This window comes from Macrosteles quadrilineatus, unplaced genomic scaffold (assembly GCF_028750875.1).
Source record: "Macrosteles quadrilineatus isolate MER2022 unplaced genomic scaffold, UCM_ALF_1.0 Scaffold_8__2_contigs__length_117827958, whole genome shotgun sequence".
NCBI classification, from domain to species: Eukaryota; Metazoa; Arthropoda; class Insecta; order Hemiptera; family Cicadellidae; genus Macrosteles; species Macrosteles quadrilineatus.
In genome coordinates, this window is record NW_026542601.1 from 51198493 (window position 1) to 51214509 (window position 16017).

Genomic DNA, 16017 nt, shown 5'->3' on the forward strand with positions numbered 1-16017 from the left:
ATTTTTTAGTTAGGATAGCAAGTGTACCTGAATGGGGAAGAATCCAAACTGGCAAAAGAAACAAAAGTTCACTTACACAGGCTAGCCATCTGTGTGAGCAGTTTTCCTCCTTTCCATAAAAAACGGTATCAGCAAATTGACAAAGAATATAACCCTTAATTGTAAATTAAAATTATTAGTGCCGATTTGTGAAAAAGATGTTTCTGTTATTTTATTAAAAAAATTCATTGAAATCAAATTAAAAAAAAATTAAAACCACCATGGGTTTATTTCATAATAAACTACAAGGCACAAGTTACAACTTAACTTGTAATTTCAATTAGATTTGCATTGGGCGATCAGCTGATTTACTAATAATATTAGTTTGTACTTTATTATGAAATGGGTCCCAGGTGATATCATAGATTATTACCCACCTACCAAATTCCAAAAAAAATTTGACTACGTATTTTGTAGCTCTCTACCACTTTTGAGTTCAGGGAAACTGAAATTTATATCACCCCAAGATTTAAACTCATCATTTTTTACAAAAAACCATACTTAATTCATATCATAGCAGAAAGAGAAAATAAATACCCTTGCTGTAGCAAACCTGCAGGCAAAGCGAATTTGGATTTTTACTAAAATATTTCCATAAAAAGTCATTTATTCCCCAAGGCAACATTACATTAAACGAGTACATATTTGTTACTAGGGAAAAATTAATGAGATTTTTTTTCATTTTGTGACCGAATGTAGTATAGGATGAAATAAATAAATTTACCAAATTTTATCAACATATAGGGGGCCTACACATACAAGCAATCTAGTAGACTATTTTTTTCCTCTATTACAAGAACGTGGAAATTTAAAATGTAAGCCTACATTTTGTTTGTAATTTTCTCCTTAATATTTAATTGTACAACAGCGCTTCAATGTACAAAATTATTAGATTATAAATATCTACAAAATGGCTGTAATGAAAATTGTACATTATCATGTACCCAAATGACTGATATTTTCTTAATGAAAATCTACAAGGTACTGTACCTCTTTTCTGATTTCCCCTTTGGTGACTTAAGTGGATTTGCACTACATAAATTAAATAACTTTATTACTTAAGTGTTTTAAGGCACTATTACAGTTTCTACTGACATTTTATGATTCCTATGGAATCTAGAGGACCTTTTTATCCACGTGGTCGTGAATTGGGTAGAGCTTTTGAACTAAATATTTAGACAATGAACATTAGCTAAGCTCAGTCTGAATTTCGTAAAGCTTTTACGGACCATTAGACTTTAAATCAGGTAGAAAACCATTGATTTGAATATAGAATCTTATATGTATCGTATAAAATGAGGAATGGCTGTTTGTTTGTGAATTAATTATCTATCTTTATAAAAGTTGTATAAGACATCTTATAGAACTTAATAATAATGAGGTTCCTTACAAAAACAATCTATTTTATAAATAAATGCAAACCTATTTCTTAGCGGTCATCATACAAAAAAATTAAAAAAAACACTTGTTCTAATAAACTTAATTGTCTAAATGTTATTTTTTTATTATTAATATAAATTACCATACAGTTTCCCTTAGGCTACTAACTTTTTCAAACAATAATATGTGCCTACCATAGCACAGAAAACATACTACTATACCATAGTCAATTGAAGTTACAGTACTTTCCCTCTTTATAAATGTAATAACCTAGGGAAGTCCCTAATTCAACTGGAAGTGTAGAATTTGTCGCTCAGTTCTTGCGTTCTTGCAATTACTATTTGTGCTGTTCACATCCTGTGCCCCAATTTTTCTGTTTGCCAAACTAGGATGATTTCTGCCCGATTATAATTAATGCTGTACGTCCTCTGTTCACTTTCGCCTGTTTCCTTTGGTCTAATGTTACGTTGTTGCTGGACCAAAACACATTGATCTCTTATAACTGCTGTGGATAGTGAGATTTGAAAAGTGAACAAGCTCAAAATATTGAATCAATGGTATGGTATTAAAACATCTTTAAAGTGGTATTAGGCCTAACTCAGTGGTATTATAGTTTCAAGTAGTCTGTTTTCTTGAAATTGGTTTTTTCTATGTACAGTAATTACTTTTGAAAGAATTGACTTCTTAACAACCTTGCATATAACATTGAAAATATCTAAATAATTAGGGAAACATTAGCTTGATTAACTGCAAAATACAATTTTCACATTTCAATTTTGACAAACCAAATTATATAAATTCAATCAAAACTGTAACATAGGAAAAATACCCCTGCCGCAGTAAACCTGCTGACTAAGCGAATTTCCATTTGCCTGATTCGATTTACACTAAAATATGTCTCCTTAAAAATATCACATTTATTCCCTATTTAAATAACATTAGTTTAACGAGTACTTAGGTTTGCTGCAACAGCGAGGGTAAAAAGGTGTTTTTTTGTAAAATGTTAATAGTTTAGTGTGACATGAATGCATTTCCCAAATTTGATCAAAATATGATCATAAACAAGCAAACTACAACAGTTTACTTATTCTCCATAAGAATAACATGGGAATTTTAAATTTACAGTTTTTTGGAATTTTCTCCGTAACCATTAGGCGCATAATAACGCTTCAATGTACTAAATTATTTGTTTTTAAGCTCTACAAAATGGTCTGGAAAGAAAATGCTAAATTTTTAGTTTTTAGGGTCAAATATGGGAAAAACCAATTTTTACCCCATAAACCCCTGTTCCCATAGTCCGATCATGCTGGTTCGCGAACTCGTTCGAATAAACGTAGGTTTACATGTTTGTACCATATTTCATCAAAATCGGATGATTTTTGCTCGAGTTATCGCGCTAACGGACAAATATATAAATATATATATGTTTTAATTTAGGTGTTCACTTAATAGGGCTGCTGATATATTAAATATTTAAGTAAATAAGTACAATTACACAAATTTAAAAACAACATGAAAATTCTAAAAGTTTTAAACAAAGGAAATCGAATGGATTCAACTGAAGAATATTTCATATACGAAGAAAATCTAAAAAATCCAAATCATATTTTAAATAGCCAAATTCCTTCAAGAAACCCAATCTTTGACCAAATTTTAAAACTAAATAATCAGTAACAAAAAAGTTTTTCCAAATCCTGTCTAGTTCTATAAACCATCTGTATATATAAATCATATTTATTTACAAACAAACAATATAAACAATGGTTAAGTGTTTAATGTATTTTGAAGTTTTAAAATGGACTAATGTCCGAAACATGTCACTTCTTTTTTTATAAAATATAATATTCAGGGTGCTCAGTTGTACTTATTTACTTAAATATTTAAAATATATATATATATATATGAATTTGAACGGATGGTGATTTTGGTCTCTAGGTACCTCAAAACGAAAAAGTAAATCGGTCCCGGGTCCAGGTCTTACCATGAGTACTACGGTAATAGCTTGTTCCCTGTAGGGGAAATTCTCTAATAAATATTCGCACATGTTATCAATCGAAGCCTTTGAAGCAGGGGATCTGCTGCCATCCTTGAAGTGTTCCTGAGGATGTTATTTATAGCTTCATTTATAATTGGGACCCCCAGCCAGGTGGAGGGCTCAAGTAATTGGTCATTTCAATCCTGCTTGTTACCTGTGTATCATAATCATTACTGCATATAAAATTGTGAGCTATTCGAAAATGCTCTTTGTGAAGATGTGTTTTTATAGATTACTCCTTGAGAGCATTTAAAATCAAACTATAGCATACTACACTACACACACTCTGTTAAAAAGATTTAGGTGGTTTTAGCTTTATTTACCGGAAAAATCAAATTTTCTTAAGAATGTCTTGAACAATTTTGATAGAAATTTAGTGTTTCAAATTCCTTAGAAAATTTTGTCCTTTAAATTTAACAGAAAATTTGGTAAAAACCGGTTTTGATTAAAATTTGTCTGTTAAGGTCCTTAATTCTAAAAAATCCAACTCCACTCTGTTGTAAGCAATCCCCATTGCTGTAAACACTACGGTTCAAAAGCTATTACATTTTTTGTGATTTCTCCTATAAATTAATTATAGTTACTCCCACCACTTATCTTATAAGAATTACACTTATAAAGTTAATTGACAAGGGATGGGAGAAAGTATGTGTCAGATTGCTGATACTGTTTATTTTTAGCGAATTTCCCTATAGGGAAGTAGCTATTACCGTAGGTCTCATGGTAAGACTTAGGCCCGGGACCGATTTACTTTTTCATTTTGATGTCCCCAGAGGCCAAAAACACCATTCGTTCAAATTTTTATATATGTATATATATATATATATATGTGTCCGTGAACACGATAACTTGAGTAATTTTTATCCGATTTTGATGAATTTGGTTTGAAGGTGTAAGGCGGGATAAACTTGAATGAGTTCGCGATCCAGCATGATCGGACCATGGGAACAGGGTTTTATGGGGGGTTTTATGGGGTAAAAATTGGTTTTTCTCACTTTTGACTCTCAAAACACAAAATTTCCCAATTTTTCTCTAAACCTTCTTAAAGAGCTTAAAAAAACAAACAATTCAGTATATCAAAGCGTTTTTGTACGGTTATTGGTTACGGAGAAAACAAAAAAAATGGTAAATTTAAAATTCCCATGTTATTCTTATGGAGAATATTGTAAAATGTTGTAGTTTGCTTGTTTATGGATATATTTTGATCAGTAAGCTATCAATATTTTACTAAAAACACACTTTATTAGTTTCCTTGTAGCAGCAAACCTAGGTACTCGTTAAACCTAATGTTATTTAAATAGATCAATTGAAAATCAATTCAGCCAAATGGAAATTCGCTTAGACGGCAGGTTTGCTGCGGCGGGGGTATTTTTAAGTAGTAGCAGAACTTTCCCATTAATTCGCCTGCATTTTGTGACCGGACTAATGTTACAGCTGGGGAAGTACAACAAAAGCATGCCATTTTGCAAACATGGCTCAAAATAACCTGGTAAATATGGCTAAAAGTGAACACTTTCTTGCCCTAAGGGTGAACAACTTTAGACTCAGAACGTATATTGTAACAGCTGTTATTGCAGTATCGGCGCAAGTCAAAATACGGGATGAGATAAGCTACGGAACTGAACAACATTGAATGACAACCAACTGAGAAGAATCAGAGAGATGATTGATTCTCCTCACGTCGGCTCGAAGGTGATAAATAATGTATCTTGACACCTCCCTGATCGAGGGGATTCTGGGAACTATGATCTGTGATTGGTAAAAGTATTTGTTGTGATGTGATGTATTAGCGACATCACATGAACACATTCTTCCCACACAGATTATACAGGAGAAGAAGAAAGATCAGAAACGAGTTTTTAGCGTCTTTTTAAGAGAGGAAGAATAAGTAGTAGCTTATGTTCCTCCATAAAGTAACGTAAATTACCATTTGAGATATGAACACAACTGGGCGTATTTTAACCCTTATATGAATGGAGGATGAGAGTTTAGCCTACCTAACTTTGATCTTTTACCTTCATTGGTAGGCCTACTCTTCGCCGTAGTCGTAGGGAATAAGATCCTCATCGTCTTTGTTCATTGTAGTGTTTGGTGTGTGTGTGTCTGTGTATGGTGTGTTTATGGGTTCGTTTTGGGGCCGTTCTGTATGGTGAGCAGTGATGCTCATCGAAGAACTAATCTAATTTTTAATAAGTTTTCTGGATTAGATATTTTTGGACCGTTTTAAAAAACATTTTTTTAGATTTTATCAGTTTTATTTTACATGGGAGAGTATTACAAATGTTGAATACATGATATGGTGTATTTTACTAGTTTTTCACAATCAATGTTGTTGGGTACTGTAAGGGTGTTATTATTGATGAATATCGTTTACAATGATCTTGTGGTTGTAGATTTTTCAGGATTCCTAATGCCAATTTTCGTAGAATTTTGATTAGGTATATAAATGTAGCTATTATATTATATATGTAGGCATTACGACCTTAAAGGGCATTTTATGAAATGATAGATAGGTTTACGCAAGGTTTCTAGTCATGACGAATATTTTAAGTATATGGGAATATTCCAGGCTATTATTCCGAAGCGCAAGTTTGACTCGAAAAAGCGTATTTTTGAACTGTTTTAATCTGTTACGGAACGTATCCTTCGTATGGTGAATTTATTATGAATTTTCCCCAAGTTTTTCTATGCGGTTTTGTCGGGTCAAGTGCTGATTTATAGTTATACTGCAGTCAGTGTATAGAATGTAGTGGATGTCTTGCGTAGCTTTGTTAAAACGAGGGCAACTGTTTCTATAGCCAGGATAATATATTTCATTTTCCTATATAAACAATCAATGATTGTTAAACGCAGATTGTGACTTTTCTAAGGATCGAACTTGCAACATCTGATTGTCAGGCAAGCACTATAATCACCCACCTAGCTACGCACCTCTGAAGCCCACTGATAATCTGAACCCCTTTAATACGGACTTTAAATCCCAACAGTTATTTGGCAGAAGTTGACCAACATGTCATACAGCTAAGGAAGAAAATCGCGTATTTTTAATTTATTGATTTTCTTTTCTTTTACAAAACAACATAATATCGGTTTTTTGTTATTCTTTGTCTATTAATTGAATCTAACTATGATTCCACTCAATATATTTTATACAAGAAGAAATGCAGGCAAACGTGTCAATGAACGTACCAGTAGCTTCAGGGTCCCTGAACCTGCGTTGAGATACTTAGTGACAACCCCTTTCAATCTCTCGACGGTAAATTGATTCTAACACTTTTAAATTGGACTTCCCTATTTATGAAGGTATTCATTTCGGCTGGGACTGTACAATTTTACACAGAGGGTTTATACTCGCAAAGAAGACATTTTTCACATCGGATAGACTTTTCATGCGGTAGAAATTCAGATGGTTCTACGGATTACGTTTATTTTTATTTTGTGTATTATACGTCCTTTGACATTTTTATGATTTTTCAAGGGGACGGTATATCTAAGCCCTGTTATCGTTAAGTAACATATGTATACAATATAGTGCATTGTTATTTTGTATCAAAGCATCCCTAGCTGCTTATTGATAGCCCAATGACTAAAGGTATTTGGTTTTTGAAACGATCTCGCTTGGTACCGAATAGCGACCTATAGATTTGAAAGCGAACACTCTGACCCCTAAAATTTTTTCTCAGAGGGATACGGTTAGTTTTTTTTTACTCCAAAAAGTTTTGATCTAATCTTAATGAAAAAATACATTACTTTTTAGTAGAAACTCCCACATTCAAGGTGCAGTCTCAGAAGGAAAAGGAGTTAGTAGTTAAATTGAGCTACAAAACAGGGTGTGCTGGTGGACAAATCGTCAATTCGCTATCATCGATCTCTATTATTACTACAGCCGCTATACACCAACTGGTTTATCAATTGAAGCACAATGCATTGAAACCCTTACTATATTTTGTGCTAAAAGATCAACCCCATCAAAGAACAACAAACTACGACAAACTTAAATAGAATAGTAGTACACGCTAGGTTATGATATGCTAATTTACCCATGTTCTACAGTATTTAACTATAATCCTGCTATGGGTATATCTACTTAGTCCATGTAGATGGGATGACTATTAACAGTAAAGTAAAGCATTAACTTTACTATTGGAATAGCATTATACAAAGCTAATTGCTCTATCTAACCATAGAATCGTTAAGACAATCCATATATTTTGTTCGTCAAAACAAAATGTTACGTATGGCAATGGTATGTTATTTTCCTGGCGGCGTTCTATATCTTGATAATTGATACCAAACATCACCAGACCTTCGTTAGATCAGACTATGCGGGTATAATAAACAACTGGGCAGCTGATAATGACTCATCATCAAGCGACCTGTGCTAGGATAAAATCATAGATTAAACATATTGTCTTTAACATTCATTATTCTTATTGATTAGCTGAAGAAAATTTCAAGTGTGTCCTATTTGAGTGCATTTTGATTCAGTATTCGTTATTAACTACTTGTTATTTCATTGTAAAACTAGTTCAACTAAATAAAATTATTTTTTGTATTTACAACTTGTGAGTGCTTTTAGTACTCGCCTGACAATAACAAGTATATTGATTTGATCATGATACATGCAGGTTTTTGATGGTTAAAAACTAGACTCATGTCATTAAGACAGATGACGCACATCAAGTTGCATATTTCAAAGTTGAATACGAATGCAAGGAGAGTGATATAATAAAGTGAGATTATCTGCGTGGCTTTGTCACTGACTAGGATCAGCTACTTCTTTGGCCTGAATCGTTATTTAAGGTCCAATGATTGAGACAGCTGGGTCCAGTTTTGAACTATCAAAAGCTAGTCACTTTTCTCAGGATCGAACCGGCATCTTGATTGTTAGGAGAGCACTATAACCACTCAGCTACCCAGCCAGTTGATAATAATGATAATATTAACGATAAACGACAAATAATATTTTTCCTCTTGTGAATTGAAGATTAGGGTGCACACACTAACTGTCCTAACTAATTCATTTTCGTTAACAAGATATGCCAGTTTCCTATCCACATCCAGTGTGCTATTTTCCGCAATGAGCAGAAGTAGAGTTGCGTGGTTGATTGTTGCTAGATGTCTATAGTCTAGAACTACCCGCTACCCCCCCCCCTCCCATCCCCATGATGATCATGGTCAATCCACGTGTCGCTAGTCTATAATCTACTGGTCTTTATCTTCTGATAGATGAAGCTCGGCCCCCCAATCAGCCTGCTCTCTTGAGTTGTGTTTCCGGTCTGTGCAGAGGTCACTGATGTTACATTATGTGTTGAGATTCAGAACCTGAATAAAATCAAAAGGTTTCATAATGCTGTAATTTGATGCACGCTTATTGAAATGACACGAAATACTTTACTTTTTTCCTGATATTTCAGGATTATATTTCTAATTCTTTTTTAATAAACCTCAGCACTTTTCACTGATATTTCTTTATTTGAAGTTTTAATCTCACAGTATCAGGAAGAAAATGAACACTGGTTGGTATTTTAGAGCGTTTAGGTATTGATTTGTAAATATATAATAGAACATACGCGTATGAAAGTTTATGTTTAAGAGGAGGGATCTACTTGGGGAATCACTAAAATTGCGCATTGACAAATTTGATTTTTTATCTCACGGGTTTTTCCCAGCACCATATCACATCAAACCTTTAACTGTGCATTATAAGCTAGAATATCTTCAGTGTGAATCCACGGTGGACCTATTACTCTAAATATTAGCAAAATCCGGTTCTGCGTCACACGCAATATCCTTTATAAACGCACGTATAAAAACCATTAAATATATGAGAAATGATCCGCCTCCTGATGATGTCGTGGGTTCTCATTTCAGTGCAGCAACTACTTATTCGAACATAAATGACCTTTATAACTTATTTGATTTGTTTGTTAATGCCTGAATTTTTTATGTACTGTATTTATCTCTGACTTGTGTTTTTGCAGCATGTAATCCACTTTTTGATGGGTCCATATGCATGTAGGGTATGTGTCTACTGGAATAAAATTTTGATTCTTGATTCTTAACTAATTTGATCACTACAGTTAACTCTAGTTTGTACCAGCTCATAACTTGCTTGGAATCATGCCATAGATTAAATAGTTAGACTATGATGTCCCAAAGTCCATAGGTCTTCTAGAATTATTCAGACGAGTAAAATGATCAAAAGAATAGTGAAATTAAAATCCTTGATTTTAACGGGCAAAGTTATGACATCTCCGTTTCTTATACCCAACCTGTTGTATACCAGTCATATGATAAGCTATTACAACAATAGCATACCATATGAGAATTGCTTTCAGCGCAGAATTTACGCTTAATAGTTAATGCACGATATCGTAAAGTTATTCCCTCTTCCACGGCGGTTGCAAGCTAGAAAGTGTTATTTACAGTTTGGCCCTCGAGAGCGTAGCGGATTATAACTGCCGGTCGTGAGGTTTCGGTAAAAACTCGTGGGAAAGATTGCTTATTTATGAATAGTGCAAATTGCATGCGCACAGGAATAAGTTGGTATGAAAACAGATGTTGGCACGAGTCGTTCTCATTCTCCCGAATGCGCTTGGACATCGGGCGTACAACTCGTAAACATACCATTGACGTTGGATACTGTTAGAAAAATTGTCAAGCTATATTAAAATGTGAAGCCTTTTTTGACGTGTATTATGGCCAGCTACATTTGGGCACGCTCCTGTTGACTAAATTATTCCACTTCTTATTAAAGAATGTGAAAGTTTGATATCAAGGTGTTGTTCCTAACTTGACAAAGATAAATTATTTTTCAATGCAAAAAGAAGTCACAATTTTTATTGTGGAATATACAAAACGCAAAAACAAATTCTAACCGTTTAGAAAACACAAATTATTGCATGAAATAATAGTAGAAAGGGGTATAAGTTGATTTCTAAATTTATTCGTTACTACCCTTGCCGTGATGAAATAATGTTAATGTTTAACTAAGCTAGAAGAAGTGTTGTGAGAACGTTTTTACCTTTACAAGAAATGTCCATACTCGTTTACAAATATAATTTTTATGTAAGTTTCTACTTGGTATGTAGGTTACCCTCCACCGGCAAGTTTTTATGTTTACAATTAATTTACATATATTGATTTTTAACAAAACTTAAATCTTTTAAGACGAAATACAACGATCTATTTGCCAGTGGTTACTCAACAAATCCTTATTATAATTGTCAAATAGTAAAAAGAGCACAGATAAAATTCACTGTAATATAAAAAATTCGTCAACATCAGCGTATTTGAACGTACCAACACCAACGCTTTTAGACTAGACACAAAAAATGCTTCATTACAATACGATGAGATGTCCTAAGTCTACTTGAAGTATCAAAAACAAAGACTTTTCACATCGAAGGAAACTTAAGAAAGATTTTAGTTGTATTCCAAGCACACACAATATCTACAATGAGTTTGTCCGGCGTGGAAAGCATAGAAACACTTGGCGATCAGTCAGTTCAAAGAAACTACGACATAAATAAACCAATCGATTGGTACGTTATAGTCTGCTTGGTTTACGCCGTGCTAGCGTCTCCATACATCAGCTTTATAGCTCCACTTTACCGTGAGATTGCCTTTGATACGGCCCCTGCTCCCGTTGACTGCCATTCATGGGATTATTGGTTATGTCTGTGACGATCAAGAGCTACAACGACGAATAGGCAATATTCGACCACCACAGTGGGATAATACTTGACATGTTACCTCTAGCAACCGATGATTTGATGACAAAGTGTTTAACTATTTAGAGATGATTATAATTCCAAATAAATGTGTCTATAGCTCGGATTAAAATATTAAAATAATGATTGAAAGATGTGCATAACCTAAACATGCTGACAGTTGACAGTTAGTTGTAACAGACATAAAAAGCATCTTATATAATATTATAGACAGAATAAATATTTAATTATTTTTGTCCATGATAATATATATCAAAAACTTAATTTCTAAGAAAACTGAAACCCTAATCTAAAATTAAGGAACATAAACGAACCCAATCCGACATTCCCTTCCTTTCAAAATTATCTTTCTTTCAACACAAAAATCATGATAATCTGTCGTGTGGTCGATTTAGGACCATAAAAAACCCCTGTCATGTTTGAAAACCAAATTTGGAAGGAACAGTTTATATTAAGGATTTTACTCCTTCCCCCTCCATAAAAATGATTTCCCATGGGTGAATGATACTGCATGAAGAACTCAAATATATTATTAAATCTTAATCTCATAAAAATTCGTGTTGCTGTGCTTACGGAAACACACCATGCAACTAATCGTCTGGGGACTCTGAGACGACAATTTGAGGTTAGATCACCACTATACCACAGACAATATAATACTGTAATATTTCCGTAGTCTGTTACTATACTACGGTAATACTCTGGGTAAATTCGCTACAAGGATGTGACTGTGTACGCAACTAAAACTATACCAAGTGAAACTTTGCTAGTTGTCCATGGCGTCAATGGCGTCTCATACCCACGCTGCTCTATGTAATGACAGTGTAATTTGGTTGCAATCGCCTGCAGCGAGCAGCTTAGCACCTGCACACGCACTTAGGTATAAAAATCCGCAGAAATTACCTGATATTAAGAGAGAAGGTTGGCCGGAAACCACCACCTAGTCGACTGCTGCACGTTGGTTTTATATAATTTCAGTTTTCGTGGAAGAATGCCGCCTCGCAACGTAGGACTTCTTGGTTTGATTAAAATCCATGTTAGGGAAACGTATATTTTATACTGCATTAGCGTAGACCTGTTTGTGTAATAGGGTTTTGTGTGTATTTTGTGCAATTATTAGATAGTATCATTGTCTATTGGACTATTCAACTTGCATCAATAGTTAAATTCAAATTACGAATTTCGAGCAATAATATTGATTTTTGGTCAATGGAAGGCTTAGTTATTCGTGTATCTTTTACCCCCCCCCCCCATGACAAAGTAGGCATAAATGGAGAAAACATTGTTTTCGTCAAAATTTTCGAATTTTAAAATATATCCGTTTTGAGCCCCTCTGAAACAAAAAAGTGGTTTTCGAAGTGATGTCTGTTCGTGTGTTTGTCTGTCTGTGTGTGTGGATGTGTACACAGACAGAACTACAGACCACACCGTCCGGTCCTGTGGTCCGATTTTGATGAAATTTGGTATGTCAATTCTATTCCATGGTACCTCCAGTTTCTTTTTAATTTTTTTGAAATTTTGATTTTTAATGGTGATTTTTTTATAAAATCCCATGCGCGAACATGGCGAACTTTCTCCAAAATGGCCCGAAAGATGTTGATAAAAATTTAGTATGTTGTAGCCCTTTAAATTCTGAACAAAATGATAGAACCCCGTTCATGTAAAAATTATGGTTCAAAAGTTATTGTAACTTATGTTATCATCCCATTAACCGAATTTATTATCGAACCCCCATGAAATGAAAGAAAATCGTATTTTTGAAAAAACCCTGTTTTGATTGAAATTTGTATGTGATGGTCCTTATAATTCTTAAACACATAGTGCAAACCCCCATTGCTGTAAAATTTACGGTTCAAAAGTTATTGTAGGTCCCTAAGTGTGTGTTTAATACTATTGTATTTTCATTTTTACGTATTTTTTGTGAGAAAAGCATAATAAACGGCTTTAACAGGAGAATATGTATTGTACGTTTAACAGCTACGGTATAAAGTTTTAATAATTTCCAACGCTTCAAAACCAACGGTATGGGAACGACGCCTCCTCGTACGGCTTTGACTACTTCACGTTCATCTAATTATGAATCAATTCAGTTGCAACCGTCTGTAAATGTCGTTTACCACTATGGTTAGACACCTGGTTTGTCAGAGTTGACAACTTTCTAATCGAGACTCTAGCAATGAATTTAGTTTTAACCCTGTAGTGTTGCTTGGTCCGTAGGAATTTAACCAGAAGTGTCCTCTCGTGAGAAATCAGAATCATATATTGTTTCTTTGGTGAGTTCATTAAATGGCAAACAACAGTATACTAGCCGTCGCTGTAAAGGAATATATAAATTGTGACAAAATTATGATAAATAAAGATAATACTTATGCAACAAAATAATTTTGTGTCAGTAAAATTATGCCAATGAGATTATGCCAATGTCTGAAGTCGAGATAGTAGGAGCAAGGATTTTTTTTCGTACAAAACAATAAATGATATTTTCATAGCGTATTTATTCATACTAGTGTCCCTGTTGCTCGAATTCGAGCAAAAATTGCTAAGTAAATATTTGTAGCAAACTGTTATAATACTATATTAGCATACTTATTGACTTTTTAGGATTCTTCTTCTCACTTTTGATTTCTGACAACAGCTGGAGTTTCATAACAATTTTTGTTTCCAATGTTAATCTTATGGAGAAATACGAAACTTTAAAGGGCTCCAGGGCCTCACTCACTCATTATTTCCCAAAAAAAAAAAAAGTTTCCTGCACAACTTCACGCTACGTTCTTCCCAATTACACCAAAAACATGACAATCGGTTCAGTAGTTTCAGAGGAGTAATTGTCACAAAAATCCTGCTTGCGTACAGTATTAAATAAGTATAGATAATAAATAATAGCAAATAATAAATAATTTTTAATAAATTCATATAATAAGTAATAAGTTCATATTTCAAATTAATTAAACAACTGCTAGGAATGTACAATAATTAAATAATGAGAAATGTTCACAGCTATGAGAGTAATAGTGAAGATGGCAAAGAAAACACCAAGAACTAGAAGTCGTCTAGTTGAAGGCTTTCTACTATTGCTACGTAAACATCACGTAACTTTCTAATGCATGCATCATTTCTTGACCATATGATTAACATTAATTTACGTCTATGACAATATTTACAGTTAACATATGGAAAACATAACATAAATGATGTTTTGCAACACACGAAGTTTCCAAATACACAATACGAATTTCATCAACTAGAACTCGACTAATGGATGCCAAAGTGAACATAGACTCGATTACAGACCGTCTGTTACAAGGAGTTCGACAGCTGCAGCCTGGTAAGAACGTTCAACTATCAGACTTTGAGGTTCGTCACCTCATATCCAAGTCACGAGAGATCTTCTTATCTCAGCCGATGCTTCTGGAACTTGACGCACCGTTGAAAATCTGCGGCGACATCCACGGGCAGTACGACGATCTTCTTCGTCTCTTCGCAGCCGGTGGATTCCCTCCCAGTGTCAACTATCTCTTCCTCGGTGACTATGTCGACAGAGGTAAACAATCTATTGAAACAATTTGTCTCCTCATGTGCTACAAGATAAAGTACCCTGAAAACTTCTTTCTTCTCAGAGGCAACCATGAGTGTGCAAGTATCAATAGAATCTACGGATTCTACGACGAGTGCAAAAGGAGATACAGCGTCAAATTGTGGAAGACCTTCTGTGAGTGTTTCAACTGCCTTCCAGTTGCTGCGATTATTGATGAGAAGATCTTTTGTTGCCACGGAGGACTCAGTCCGGATCTAAAGAGTATGGATCACATCAGGCGTATTAAACGACCCACGGACATTCCTGACCAAGGTCTTCTCTGTGACCTTCTCTGGGCTGATCCATCGGAAGATATAGCAGGTTGGGGTGAGAATGACCGAGGGGTTTCATTCACCTTTGGAAATGAAGTCATTTTGAGATTCCTCGCGAAGTTTGACATGGATTTGATCGCAAGAGGTCATCAAGTTGTTGAAGATGGCTATGAGTTTTTTGCCAATAGAAAACTTGTAACTATATTCTCCGCACCCAACTATTGCGGGCAGTTCGACAACGCTGGTGCTATGATGACGGTGGGGGAGGATCTCAAGTGTTCTTTTCAAGTTTTAAAACCTCACGAATCCACGAGAGCGTCACAATATTACAAGTTTCCAAAGGTAGAGACGTCTTTAAGGAATTCTATCACGAAAAAATAAAGGTGAGAGAAAGAACGTGGATTTTGTATGCGTATATTACGTTTAGGAAACTGCAAGGTTGAATGTCAGAGCAACTTGTTTGGCGACAAATATATTCAAATAGAGTGAACTCCTAGTAACTGTTCAGAGTGGATTACGTACGTACGGTTTCATCAGATAGTATTACCATAGACAAAAAGACCATAAACATATGTTGATAACCGAAATTACTTTTATTTACTTTTCTTATTTACTTGATCTCCTAAGGAAACATTCCCAAATATTGGCTTACAGCTGACGTAATCCTAAATCTTAAGCTACATCTGTACAAGAGCCACCTGTACGCTTGCTTAGTTACCCTTCATTCCTGGAGGTCCGGGATTGAATCCCGTCAATCAACAATGGGAAATTGCTAAGTGAAGCAGTGCCCAGTGGATCTGAGCCTACCTAAAAGGATGTAGGTTCACCAACCTACTAGTATTAAAATTCTGATAGGTTTGCAATGTAACGAAGAAAGCTATTTCTATACTAGACATTTCACTCTATGAATAGCTAAGCGATAGGTACCTATTATTAGTAACGGGGGACCGAGCCTTGCTCGGCTTTTGTTAGTTCAGTTAA

At 34.5% G+C, this 16017-nt stretch overlaps 1 protein-coding gene across 1 annotated transcript; it reads left to right on the top strand.

Moving 5' to 3' along the window:
* The first annotated feature begins 14402 nt into the window (after positions 1–14402).
* On the top strand, positions 14403–15526 carry LOC128999643 (serine/threonine-protein phosphatase alpha-2 isoform-like). Its single transcript, XM_054426256.1, has one exon. It carries the CDS (start codon positions 14446–14448, stop codon positions 15415–15417), a length of 972 nt encoding a protein of 323 aa, XP_054282231.1. The 5' UTR covers positions 14403–14445; the 3' UTR covers positions 15418–15526.
* The last annotated feature ends 491 nt before the right edge of the window (positions 15527–16017 follow it).